Source organism: Ictalurus furcatus, chromosome 5 (assembly GCF_023375685.1).
Source record: "Ictalurus furcatus strain D&B chromosome 5, Billie_1.0, whole genome shotgun sequence".
Taxonomy (NCBI): domain Eukaryota; kingdom Metazoa; phylum Chordata; class Actinopteri; order Siluriformes; family Ictaluridae; genus Ictalurus; species Ictalurus furcatus.
Window position 1 is genome coordinate 20,896,942 of NC_071259.1, and position 14,877 is coordinate 20,911,818.

Genomic DNA, 14,877 nt, shown 5'->3' on the forward strand with positions numbered 1-14,877 from the left:
GGCGCTGTGCATAAACAAAACTCTACACATTGTTCTCATCAGTCCAAAGGATATTGCAATTTTGCAAACCTAAGTCATGCCCTATATTCTTTTTGAAAAGAAAGGACTTTTTCCAACACACTCTTAAATGAAAGCCAGGCTTGTTCCATGTTTTTCTGATTATGCTTTCATGAACATTAACATTCAATGTGTTTTCAGAGGCCTGTAGGTTACATGATGTAGCTCTTGAGTTGTTCTTTATATCTTTGAGCATTAATTGGTCTGACCTTGGACTGAATTTGCTGGGAAACTCACTCCTGAGAAGATTGGCAACTCTCTTAATGGCTCTCCATTTGTAATCAATCCTTCTCACTGTAGAATGGTGAATTTCAAATTTGGGGGGAAATGACTACATATTAAAATCTGTTGTGTTTTTTTGTCGCCTGAAGTTATTTGTTTGTTTATAGAAGTGGGTGAGGACCACCCAATGTTGTTATGATATTGCAGTGTGTCTGGGGAATAGAAATGCTGTAGAACTTGCTGAGCTTGGAGGAGATTACATCAAAGCTGTGCTGTAGTGTGCTGCTGATGTAGATATTGAAATCTGCCAAGTTGCTAATACAAATCCTGGAGGTAGCACCAATTTAGATGTAAATTTAGATAATGTACAATGCATCTACAGGTGCATGGTACTGTAACCATACACTTGAGCAAGATACATAACTCAACAATTCTTGTCCAGCTGGAGTTTGAGCAGTAAATTTATACTTAGAAGTAAACTTACTGAAAAGTAAATTTATACTTGATTTGAAATTAGAAATTTATATATAATTAGAATATTGTTGATTTAAATTGTAAATTAAACCTTTTTGCGTGAGTCACCAATGTAACAACACACTTTACCTATTAGTTTCACTGTAGTTATTAACAGAGTTGGGTATAATGTGTTACAAAGTAACTGTTACTGTGATCTAATTATGTTTCATCATAACGCAGTAAATGTAATGCATTACATTTTAAATTTATGTAATTTGATTACAGTTACTTATGTCAATAAAATTACATTACTTGCATTACAAATGTATTGTTAAGAAAACAACATTAAGTAAAACACATTTTTAAAATAAATGATGTTTTGCCCGGCTGCTAGGGGCATAACCTGGCCTCGCCATTGGGGGCTGTAGCCTCAAAGAAGATGATAGCCGAAGATTCATTAGCCTTGAATAATTCTCCACTTGGAGCGGTTTGTCACTATATATATCTTCAGTGAACAGAGGTGAGACCAGTCAGATAAGGTTTACAGGAAAATACGTTGAAACACTTGTGTCTTATTGGCTGACAGCTCTCAATTTCCGACAAACGCTAGTTCACAGTCAGTGTCAGGAAAAATGGATATATGTTTTTTTTTTTTTTTAAACCAGTAAAGGGGTTGAAACTGAAACAGTAACATCCTCTGATGCTGAGCAGGAAAACAAGGTAAATGTCTGTATGAGTTCCAGTTTATGTGAATATGATATGAGCAGAGCTTTGCATAGCACTGTAGCAGCTAAACCCATAGCTTAGCTGTGCCTCCCCTTGGCTAGCGACACCAAATAGCCTAGTTTTAGAAAAGTTTTATATTTTGTCAGTCTGGTAGTTCTACAAACAGTGACAACACCCAAGGCAAGTTTTTTGATAAATCCAATTTTTTCTGATCATGTTGTACATTAATACATGCTAAAATTACTGAAAGAACTATGAGTTTCACTTTGTAGTGTTTTTGTAGGTTTGATAGGTTTTGAATGTAACATGAAAGTAAAGTAATTAGTAATCTGATTACTTTGTACATGCAATAATCAGTAATGTAATCAAATTACAACTTTAAAGTGGTAATTAGTCATCTTTAGCGGATCACTTTTTTTGGGTAACTTACCCAACACTGGTTAATAAATAATGTTAGTAGAAAGAATGTGCCAACATATGCTGACCTTAATAATGCCATTAATAATGAGTGCATAAATGTCTTCATTTTTCTCATTCAAAGGCTTTTTTCTGGGCAGCACCTTTGGATCTCTCTCTCTCTCTCTCTCCCCTTTTCCTTCTTTGCATCCTTGCTCATTATGTATTATGTCTTAATTTATGCTATGTAGAAACCCCTAGTATACAGCGTATCATAGGGCTTTGCAGTGAAGTGAGCCACTGCTCTATGCCTTATTGATATGCCCATAAACACACTCCCAACTTTAGCTTTGTAAGATGTTCTATTTTCAGAAGAAGGCTTGAGTTGCATACCTCTGGGTGTGATAATGGTGCCGCTGTGCCTGTCAAAGCAAAGAGGAGGGGTGGGAGACGATGCATGGATGAGCACTGCCGATGTGTTATTCTGACACTTGAAATTATTTTCTAATTAGAGATCAGACAGAGGTCCCTGTACAGATAATGACTGTCAGTGCTGCAGTGTTGGTAAAATTAATGTTCTAAATATGCAATGTAAAGTTTTGAAGCATACACATAGGCAGAATAATACTGAGGAATTCAGTCTGCAAAAATACTTTTGGATGCTGTTATATTTCTGCTGCATCATCATATAAAAATATAATTAAAAAAATATTTGAATACTGAAGTCTGGATTCATAATTCAGATGGAAATTTTACTACAGGAGCAGGAGACATCATTCGAATGCAGCATATCTGCAGCATATTCAGCAAATATCAGATTTTTCTGGTGGCTAATTTTGCTTGGTTGAAATTTAGCAAGGATTCCTCCCCCGGCACACACCCACCCCAAGCATTCAGACTGCTGGGCCCTCAGCCTATGAAAATAAGGGAAAAGTAAAATGGTTTGAAACAAAGCCATTAGGTTTCACCCTGCTGCCCTGCTGTGGATAAAAGCCATATCTGCAGTTTGCCATCATTTATCTTCCACTTCTCCAATACACCTTTAGATGTCTAACTCTGCCTAGAAAGCAATCATTGTGGAAGTGAGTTATGCTGTGGCTGAAACACAGCTGTAGGCTTCCGAACAGTGTAGTACAAGTGATGAAAAAACACTCTGCAATAGATAAAAAATTTATAGTGGTTCCTGGTTGAATGTTGGGTGTTTTTTTTTTTAAACAATCTTTAATAACAATACCATTTAATTGTTTGTCAATATAATATATAATAAGCAGCAACAGTAAGACAGTATGTGCTGATGAACTTTTTTTTAAATACTACTGTACTAGTTTGAAAGCAACTATTCTCAATAAAGCAACAAAACTATTAAGCCAAAATTCACAATTTGAGATATTTGATCTTTTCTCATAATACTATAGTATCGCAAGATCTAGTCCTCCATGGATTGCAGTATTCCAGACTGGTCTTTCTGTGCATACTGTACACAAAATAGAAAAAGGGGTAACACTTCACTTAAGGACAGCATTCATAGAGCTACATGAAACCTACATAAGCTCTTCCAGAAAACTGACATAACTTTATGACTAGTGACCTTTGTATTATTTAGCAGATGGCCTTATACTGAGGCCAACAAAAGCATAGCTTCATAACCTAATACTATCAATCTAAACCCTTTTAGAGAGAAGAGATACAATGAGCCAAAGATTCTTGTAATTAGCTTTTAAATTGGTTCAATTATTATTATTTATTTATTTATTTATTTTTTAAATTAGTGCTCATTTAAGTGCTTCGTGAAGATGTAGGTCTTCCGTCTTTGTTTGATGACACCAGTGACTCTGTTTGGTCTTCCTTGTACCTTGAGGAATGGTGTGTCAAGTCGAGCCATCCTACAGGCTTCGGAAGAACATGGTGCACCAGTGGGGACTGGTCCAATTTGGTGCATTGTGATGATATGGGAGAACTTGCATGGGTTGTCATATTATCTCATTGACTGACTCTGACTGTGGCATGGCTGTTGGTGCCAGACAGACTGGTTTTCTGTTGCTCTCCTGGGATTTTCGCACACAATAGTCTGCAGAATGGGGCAAATCCATGGTACAACCATGGTGAGCAGAAAAGCATCTCGGAAAGCACATCATGTAAAAACCTTGAGGCAAATGGGTTACAACATCAGAAAACCACATCACACTTGCCTGCCAACAACAGGAATCTACTGTGCTACTGTAGAGAGTAGAGTATACAGGCTCACAGCAGCTGGACAGTTGAAGATGTCCAGTTTCAACGGAATTACAGGAGATCAGCAGTTTCTGAAGTACTTAAAAAGTCCTGTCTGGCACCAGACAGTCATTGAGATAACATTTTCCCCATTTCCCCATGGTGTTTGATGTGAACATTAACTAAAACTCTTGATCTGTATCTGCAGGATTGTGTGCATTGTGCTGCTGCCAAGTAATTAGGATTATTAGATTATTACATAACCTAATAAAGTGGCCAGTGATTGTATATTTTAAACTTAAATTTGAATGTACACATTTGGTAATAGTAAAAGATAATCATATACTGTGTCACAAGTAGAATACATTATCATAAAATGGACCCTGCATATCATTGTATATATGAGCTGATCTCACAAAGTATGGTCTGTGTGTTAATCTGAAAGCGACTTCACAGAGAATGCAAAGAGTTTCCAAGACAGAATCAGCACATTCATTCTTTATGAGCACAGGGGGACTGTGCTGGAGCCTTATAAGCAGCGCATATAAAATGCATGGGAATGAGGGACAAGTCGACAAACTCTGAACTAAAGTCTGTCTGCATGTGAAATTTTAAGTTAAAATATCTTCAGCAGGAAAAACTGTAAATGTATTATTGATGCTATATTAAAACACTGGATGGTGTATTTTAACTCAGAATGCCAATGATGGACAAAGATAGTCTACTTCTAATCCCTGATCAAGTATATGCATAACTGCATATAACTTACAACACAAACATACAGCACAATACAGTAATGAACAAATGGTATTGTATATTCGTTGGACAAGAAAAATTATAGTACAAAGCTCCTCGTTAGCGTTTGCATAGTCTGAAAGTACAACACACTATTTCTAGTTATGTGCTGATAAGAGACAGAGACAAGAGACAAACAACAACAACAACAACAACAACAAAAAACAAAACCCAAAGATAAGTGGTGTTATTTTGGACTACTTGTGCAGAGCTTGTTGTCCTGCTGTGCTAAAGACTCCTTAGTGTCTGATGTTGTTAGAAGTCAAAAGCACTGCACAACTGTAAATGAGCCTTGTGCTAAATGAACGCATTATGAAACATCCATTAGAAAGCCAGGAAAAAAAAAGAGGGGGTGTTTCCATGGAGTGCTTATAAACTGTCTGTCCTGCTGTCTGTCCTCCTAGTTAAATAGAGCTAATACAGCTAAATACAGTTATTTTTCACTAAATAGGAATTAGTGTCCAAAAACCATTCACATGCTTGTGTGAAATGTGCAGACAAATAATTAAGGGGTGAACAGAATATGTAGACACTTATCTATTCTTTGTAGAAGGGGAAGAGACTGAAAAGGGTGACTAAATCATGACATTGCCTGTTATTTACTGCCATCTACTGACAAACCATTACACTTACAGATTTTCAAGCCAAAAAACAACAACAACAACAACAAAAAAAGAAGTTGCTGGCTGCAAAAGTTGAAAATCATGGAAAATTATGTTAATTCAAATGTAGAATATTTAGAAGATTCAATTTTCTCCCTACTATTCAAATCTGGCCAGTCTTCTCTTGCTTGTTCTATAATTTTAACTCATAAAAAGGTACTTAACTAGTGTTAATCTGACTTTTTTTTTTAAATATGCTATACATTTAGTACATTTCTATAATCCACCCCCACCTTATACTTGGCACAATTACACAATAGGGCTGTTAATAACTGATTTAAATCCAATTCTAAGTAAGCATTACCATATATTTCTTGTCTGTTAATCCATTTTATTTTTTGTTTTTATTTTATAACACGTGACACTAAAAACCTCCTGAGTGATTTTTCAACTAAATGAGAAAAAAAAGTAACAGTGCATAGAAAAAAACCCACACTTCGCCCCTTTGCTTGTAACCCTTCACCAAAACAACTCTGCAGAACTGGAATTGAGAAACCTCTGATTTAAAGTCAAGTTTGTTGCACTTTTCCAGATATATGCATAACTCAATTTACATAAATAAACAACATCCCTAGGGCAGCACAGTGGTTAGCATTGCAGCTTCACAGCTCCAGTGTTCCCAGTTTGATCCTGAGTGTGGGTTACTGTCTGAGTGTAGTGCTGCATGTTCTCCCCGTGTTCATGTGGGTTTCCTCCTACTGTCCACAAACATGTAGTTAGGTGGATTGGCTATGCAAAATTGCCACTAGGAGTGAATGTCTCTGTGATAGACTGGTGTCCCATCAGCCTTGCACCCAGTGTTATACACAGCAAAATCATCAGTGTTGGTTTAACACCCACAGTGCTGAATTCACACCCTACAGTGTTTATATAAGTCCATTGGACTCAAATAACACTCTGGGTGTTAATTCAACACTAGGGATTTTACTGTGTAAGGACAGACTTCGGATAGGCCATGACCCTGATCGGTTACTGAAGATGAATGAATGAATGAAATAACTTCCCTTTCCATGTCTATGATAGGGTAAAATTAAATTCACTAGAATCTGAACTAGAATTAAAAACGTCATGCTCTTAAAGAAATTTGAAATTCACCTCTTAGAAATTCACGTCTTTAAACAAGTTACAGCTTTGCACCTTATGTTCATTTGTTGTAAATGATTGAGTTAATATAACATACAACACAATACACACAATCAACATAATATTCCTCTGATGTTGACCATGTGACCAACAGTAATGATGAAATGACAACCAAAAACATAAGACATTTTATTACAATTCAATCTGAAGGTTTTTTTTTGGGGGGGGGGGGGGGGGGGGTTACGTTGTGAAAAACGTTGTGTGCATACAATTTCAACATTATATATAGTAAGTAACTTATACAAGAGCAAAAGCATAACATGCTAATACCATAATGGTTTCCATACTGTTGAAAAGACAGTTTCAGTTAACACCCATTTAGGTACAATAACAAGACACATAATGGATTTGGTTTGACAATAAGTACAATAAGAACCCAATTTAAATCATGATGTTGCAGTAGGAAAGAACAGTCTAAAATGTGCTACATCATGATACGTCATAATAAGTTGAAAAATACGGAACACACCACAGAAGAGTTTTAACACTTCATGTAAAAACTGCTGTACATTAAGCAAGTTGTATTAGAGAGCTTTTGAGTGTGTAGTGGTTGTTATTGTGGCAAAATCAACACAAAGGCTTAGATTAAGCCAGAAGAAAGAAGTTCTGCCACCCTAGCTTTCTCCAGAACTGAATCGAAGAAGGCAAACAGTGCGTATAATTACTAGAATACATTTACATCACATTTTCACTATTAATGTCTTATACACTATTTGACTATTTCTGTTACTTGTAATGATGATGGGCAGTATATGTCTTGGTTTTGTCATTGTCCTAAATGTTTTCATAACCTATTTGGATTTGAATCTCTGTATTGCAGCCTCAAACGGATCACCCTCGGCTTTTGGCATATTGATTGGCGCGAGTGGATACACCTTGTGTAGACTTTGAATGGCTCTGTATTGACATGCGAGTTCTTCCTCTGGGATAGTGAAGTTGTTGAGTAGCCACTGCTCTGTCTCCTCTCTCTCAACTGTATCAAATGCATCAGATGAATCAGGATCTGTTTCAGATGGTGTTAAAGCTGCCAAAGCCATTACACAGCTCCTGTCATGGAGACTAATGCTGTCCATTGATGAGCACATCACTCTGGAGTTAATGTTTCCCATTTGGGGGCTCCTCTTAGTGGGATTTTTGGTATGGGTCACAGCAGTAATGCCATCACAGGGTGAAGGTGTGATTTTTCTTGTGCCATTAACATTAGGCGACCGTGATCCTTCAAAGGCAATGAGGGAATCAGTTTCATCTCGAGGGAGACTGTCAATCATGATTGCATCCTCCAATGTGACCCGAATCAGATTTAGACTCTTAGGGTGTTGAGTGTTAACATCATGTGTTAGGGCTGTGCTCATGTCTAACAGAATGCAATGAGAGTCTCCATCCAGTTCAGAATCGACTTCCACTACATCATCTTCTGCCTCCATAGCATCTGAATCTTCAACATCATTATGGCTAGGGAGTCTGGGATTCTTTCCAGGTGATTCGAACACAACCCCTCGAGGCACTGTGTGCAAAGAACGATGAAGAAAGTTTCGTGTGAAAGTAAAAGGCTGAACATTAGGCTTTGCCATCATGTAGCGCTGTACCGACTCGGGTATCACCACCTCGTGTCGCTTCCTGCGTTGGCACAGAAGAGAGGAGAAGTTTGGCATGCAGCTGCCCACAATTGGCACCAGGGACAAAGGACGCAAAGCTGAAACAAATTCCTCCAGCTGCTGGTAGGAAGAGTGGTCTGAGTAGGGCACTACATGGACGTTAGGATGGTAGGAAACCACTGGGCGGCTGGTGGGCAGTATGGCGATGGTAGGCCGCTCCTTATTCCAGGCCAACAGGTTGGATGCAGTGACCTCAGACTGAGCAACGGCACGAAGACGCCCCGAGCCTGGCTTTGTGCAGAACACATCGGGCAGCTCTAGCACTCGCAGGGTCTCCAGACGCTCCACGTCTACCTCCACCCAGGTCTTAAACTCCCTCGCCAACTCTACAAGCAGAGACTCTTTCCCCAGAGCATACATGCCTATGTGCAAAAAAAAATACTATATTCATATTTTATACATTAAAAATTGTTACACTGCTTAACCTCAGCCTGTATCCACCTGAGAAATGAACTCCCAGCTGAAGCATAAAATTTTATTATTCATAACATGTATTATTCATCACAGACTTTCCATCAACAAGATAGTGTGGTGGCCTAGAAAACCCCTTCACCTGATCAAATTTAGCTATTTTCTTCTATATGTAAAACATTTTAAAAAGTACAGGTTTTTCTTTTGCATGTATGTAATGAGATAGTTTTACATGTATCTCATTATGTTATAGAGTTTTAAAATCTAGCTATCCCCAAAAGTGGATCTGAAATACTCTACCCACCTGTTACCAACAATCATGCCACAGGTAAAGTCACAGAGATCAGACTTTTTCCTCATTCTGATGTGAACATTAACTGAAGCTCTTTACCTGTATCTGCATGATTTTATGCATTGTGCTGCTGCCACATGACTGGCTGTTTGGATAACTGCATAAATGAGCAAAGGTGAAAGGTGTTCCTATTTAAGTGCATGGTGTGTATATAATATATTGCATTTTATTTATTTTATTTTTTTGCATTTTCCTACAATCTTATTCTTTTTCTTCCAAGCTCCTAACTAATGAAGCTTTAAAAGGTGCAACTCAGCATGAACTCGGCATATGACACATTTTAAAAGATTAGAAACTGTGAATCTCACCGATGACCACAGTGTAGTTTGGATGGTCTCGTATGATCTCCTTCATCTGTTGACAGGCTCGCTGGCGAGTAGGAATCAAACGTGTGGGGTCACAGTTAGTGTTGTCCAAATAAAGCACATCAATAGTAGTATTATTTCTGAGACACGGCTCACGCAGCATTGACGGAGTGTACCGAAAGTCACCTGGTAAAAAGTGGAAAAATGGTTAAGAACCGAGTACAAATAAGCTTTCTGTTTTACAGACTGCTTTACTCACATAAACAATTCAACAATTCTCACATAAACAATTCAACAATTCAAGTGTTCAATTAAACTTAAACTAAAGTGTACCAGTGTAAAGAATAGTGCCAAAGTAGCCCTCGAAAAAAAACATAACAGCCCCAGGACAGTGGTTGGCATCAATTAGGGTAACGGTCAATTTTTCCTTCCCAATGTCATCCAGGGGCAACAGGTGCGGCTCACCAACCTCCAGAGGCCGGATCCATTTTTCGTTCACCTGCATAACAGAGAACATCAAATGCAACAACACTGTGGAAAACTTAAATCAGAAGAAACAACACTGTATGTTTATACACTCACCATCCACTTTATTAAGAACAACTGTACATTCATGCTGCTATTTAATCAGCCTAACATGTGGCAGCAGCACAAAGGAGCAGAATGGTGCGAAAAACAAACAAACAAAAACATCCTGTGACCCTTCACAGGCTCTGCAGGCTGAAAAATCTTGTTGATGAAAGAGATCTAAGAAGAACGACCAGACTGGTTCGAGCTGACAGGAAGTCTATAGTAACTCAAATAAGCACTCTTTACAACCGTGGTGAGCAGAAAAGCATCTCAGAACACACAACACATCAAAACATGAGGTGGATGAGCTACAACAGCAGAAGACCACATTAGGTTCCACTCCAGTCAGAGAAAAGAAATCTCAGGCTATCATGCAGACTCACTGAAATGGGACAGTTGAAGACTGGAAAAAGACCAGGTGATTCTTTTTCTTCAACTGTCTAGTTTCTGTGAGTCTGCATGATAGCCTCAGATTTCTTTTCTCTGACTGGAGTGGAACCCAGTGTGGTCTTCTGCTGCTGTAGCTCATCCACAAGGTTCGATGTCTTGTGCATACTGAGATGCTTTTCTGCTCACCACAGTTGTAAAGAGTGATTATTTGAGTTGCTATATCTTTCCTGGCAGCTCGAACCAATCTGGCCAATCAATTTCCTCTGACCTCAGCACACCGTCTTTCCATGCAGCCACTTTCTCTTTTCACTGGTAATAACAACGTGATAAATACTGACCATGTAAGAGATTTGATGGAAAATCTGTTCACAGTAATATCTTCTCTAAGAAAGAAGAACAATTAGGGGATTGGATTCTTTATTTGTTGTTTATGTCCATGAATTTGTAATAAATTCCTTTTTTTACTGTATTTTTAAAGGTCAATTTATTCCATGACATTTTTAGACTAGGTTATCATACTGTAAAATTTTTAAACCGAAACAGTGCTAGTGTCAGCTCAGGAAAAGATCTTGAAAGCAGAAAAAACTTGATAATGTACAGTACATAGAAGGGGACCTACAGGACTGAGTGGAGAACTATAGAAATATAGAGAATATAATATCATATATGAAAAATCCCACAGCGGATTCATAACCCTGCAGAAAAATCCAGCCTAGTCTCACCAGGTGCCAGCTGCTAAAGCACAGACTGAGTTGGACAAACTGGTAGACCATGTTATTTTGTAGCTTCCTTTTAATTTGATTAAAGAAATCAATACACGTTTGAGATTTTCTAATCGCCTTAATGTTATTTTCTTACATTTTCTTCATCCACTTTTTTAGGAACACCAGCACATTCATGCAGTTTTTTTTTCTTGTTCTTCCAATTAATCAATCAATCAATCAATGTTTTGAGTTTGAGTATTTCAGACGCTGATTAAGTCATGGAGTTTTCATTAAAGTTGCACCGATACTAAATTTCTCAGCCGATACCAATAACCGATTATTGAGAGAGATATCGACCGATACCGATACTTCTGCCTTTTATGCCTTCTTTTAAATTAATAATAATTAATTCCACAATTCTGAAGGAAATGCAAATAAAAACTTCATCCTCTCCATTTCAACAAGTTGTTTCACAGTCACTGGTCTCATAAACAGAAAACACATTACTCAAATTAACATTAACACATTAACTAAATTCTGAAGATTAAAGTAAGATTTCTTAATTTATTGAATGTTATTAATTCATATTAACATTGACTGAATTCTAAAAAATCTCCTGATAGACTCACATTTCCTCACCACAAACAAAAGCATTTCTACTTCATCATTAAATATCAAACTGGTAATACATAGGCCTAATATAAACCTTTTTTTAAATTATATTAACTCATTAACTACATTTGAAATATACTACTCTACAAATCTTTTTCGGTGCAATATATACCTTTTTACAACTCATCTTCATTTAAATCTTTCAACGGTGTACTGGCCCTTTAATTCAGAACGAGCAATGCTAGTAGTGGCAGGTGGGGGAGTGGGGGTTCACTGGTTTCACTCTTGCTACTTCCTATGTAAAATTTTTAGTAGTGTAGAGCTTACAGAGCTTACAAAATGCAGTTTTGTCATCATTCCACACAAGAAACATCGACTTTACAAAATCAATGTTTTTTCCTGTCCTCTTTTGATTGACAGGATATAATCAGCCCTGACCATCGGATGTTTTTAAACTATTGATAGCAGGAAAAATAGCCTTTATCGGCCGATACCGATGCACAAGTATCTAGTCAATCCCTCTAGCATTTTGTGATTTTGCAATTGCAGAAATCAAGCAATTCCGCAATTATCGGAGGAGCTTGCAATTTCTCAATATTACCGCAGATTATGGCCAAGATGCATTGTTTGACGGCATCACAACACGCATTCACCCAAAGCCCTCTTCGATTCATATGTGTCGAACATGAGTACAGCTAAAAGGACTCATTTACCAACAAACATCACTGCGAAAGACCGTGCAAAACAATTTTGTGCAACTGCAATTTTGCCAATTCAAGAAAAGCACAAAAAAATCTGCAAGTCGGATCACAAATTTAGAAAAAAAAAGCAGCAGCAAAGCAAAAAAAGCTTTTTTGGTCGCAACAATTACAAGAAAAATTCCAGTGAAATTCTGTACGGACTGTCTAGAGAAACAAACAAACATACATACAAAAAAAATGAATCTAGTGAGCAGCAGTTCTGCAGGGGTTATGCTTTATTGATGAGAAAGGTCAGAGGAGAATGGCCAGATTGGTTCAAGCTGGCAGGACGGTAACGCAACTCGAATAATTAGAGATGCATCAATGTATCGACCAATAATCCGTATCGGCCGATAAAGGCAATTTTTCACGCTCTCGGCCATCTGTCGATATTTTAAAAACAGCCGATCAGGGCCGATTATATCCTGTCAATCAAAAGAGGACGGGAAAACATATGGAATTCTTGCTGTGTGTAAAGATGTCTCTTGTGTGGAATTACTTTGAATTGGGTGACAATGACGACAACACTGCAGTTTGTAAACTCTGCAATGTTAAAATGTTACACTGCGTGCTGCAACAGAACAGAAGCAGTGCGTTTTTTTTCGGCGTGCATGTTAATGAATGCTTTTACACTGGATGCTGCAGCAGTAAAGCGGGAATTTTGCTGTCAAGTCATTTTTTTTTTTTTTTTTTTTTTGCCGCGCTGCATTAAAGCGCCAGTACACGGTTGAAAGATTTAAATGAAGATGAGTTGACAAAAAAAGGTATATATTCTACAGAAAAATATATTTGTAAAGTAGTATGTTTCTTATCTAGTTAATGTTAATATTGAGTTAATATCATTTAAAAAAAGTTCATATTATATATTACCAGTTTGATGTTCAATGATGAAGTAGAAATGCTTTTGTTTGTGGTGAGTGAATGTGAAGACTATCAGGAGTTTTTTTTTTTTTTTTTAAGAATTCAGTCAATATTAATATAAATTAATAACATTCAATAAGTTAAGAAATCTTACTTTAATCTTCAGAATTTAGTTAATATGTTAATGTTAATTTGAGTAAAAAGAAGGCATAAAAGACAGAACTATCGGCTGAGAGATTTTGTATCGGTGCATCTCTACAAATAACCACTCTTTACTGTGGTGAGCAGAAAATCATCTCAGAATGCACAGCCAGCGTGTTGAACCTTGAGGTGGACGTCAGCCAGTGGACGATCACAAAAACATCATCTGGTCTTTATCCAGTCTTCAACTGTCCAGTTCTGGATAGTTGTCTGAATGAGCAGGAGTACAGGTGTTCTTATTAAAGTGAGTGCATGACATGGCAGTAGCAACTGTAATTCAAATCTGTTTCTCTTCTACAAGCACATACCAGCTGGCAAAGATGGTCTACCCGTCTGACAACTCGGTCTGTATTTGATAGAGGACTAAACTGGATTTTTCAGGTCTGAGAGTATACCCCATGCAGAAACTCAGGACTCACCTGTAGTTTGAGTTTGAGGAGCTTGGCGGTGAGAGGAGAGCAGTATATGGGCCGGTGGCTCCAGGTGGATGTGAGGCCACAGGTGTGATCTGAGTGCATGTGTGAGAGGAAGAAAAGCCGGACATGGCTGCACTTTCTAAGCTGCCAGCAGTCCACAGCCAGAGGGGTGTGAGGAATGATTTTACCATTCATCTCTTCTTCTGCTGGGGAAACCTCAAGACTTTCAAAAGGGCAATTTTGTGCTGCTGAGTAGAGAGCATTTATTCAAGCATTTGCTGCAGCCGTTTAGTTATCTCAATGATTATACCAGATAGAAACTTCTCTAGCGTTGTCATAAAGATATAGACTTAACCCTCCAGTGTATACAGGGTTTGCCGTTCAGTTAGTCAACATCAACCATTTCTCATTAGCTGTAGTTAGCGAAGGCTAACTGTGATGCCATTCTGTGTATTTATTTACAAACTTACAACAAAAAATGTGTTACGCCTGAATATTATGTGTTTTTAGTACCGCATTTTTAAGTTATGACATTGGACAGATCAAGGTGCTACTGTGCTAACTAGCTTAGCATTGCAGTACGGTGAAAATCCAGCTTTGTCTATCGGGTTTAAACTAGCCAGCTACAATAAGCATGCATTCGCAGTCTAACGTTTGAAGCATCCGGTTATCGTTACAGTGTTTTATTTAAAACAAAGCACAATCCCGGTGCATAAGAAGCACTAAATACATCGCTTCGCTGCGTTACTGATTTGTTTGGGCCGCCAAGAAAAAAATGAAACATTTCCCGTTGGCTGATGCAGCCCTTAAAGGCACATCATCACTAAAAGTCCACATGGTAACATAGAAGCTGAGCTATTAAATAATTCATTACATTTGATTATTTACTGACTTAATTTTGAATAAAACAGTTTGTTATTGAATTGTTAAGGCAGTGTGTGACAGCTGGTAAACAAAACAATATGAGACGTTTTATAATGATATACTTCATG

At 37.7% G+C, this 14,877-nt stretch overlaps 1 protein-coding gene across 1 annotated transcript; it reads right to left on the reverse strand.

Annotated features, from left to right (window-relative positions):
* Positions 1-6,841: 6,841 nt before the first annotated feature.
* Positions 6,842-14,237, reverse strand: dclre1b (DNA cross-link repair 1B). The gene is made up of 4 exons (XM_053625143.1): positions 13,889-14,237; positions 9,725-9,890; positions 9,395-9,577; positions 6,842-8,685 (listed from the first exon to the last, which is right to left on the reverse strand). The coding sequence occupies exons 1-4, from the start codon at positions 14,078-14,080 to the stop codon at positions 7,460-7,462; spliced, it is 1,767 nt and encodes a 588-aa protein (XP_053481118.1). The 5' UTR covers positions 14,081-14,237; the 3' UTR covers positions 6,842-7,459.
* Between the last annotated feature and the right edge of the window lie 640 nt (positions 14,238-14,877).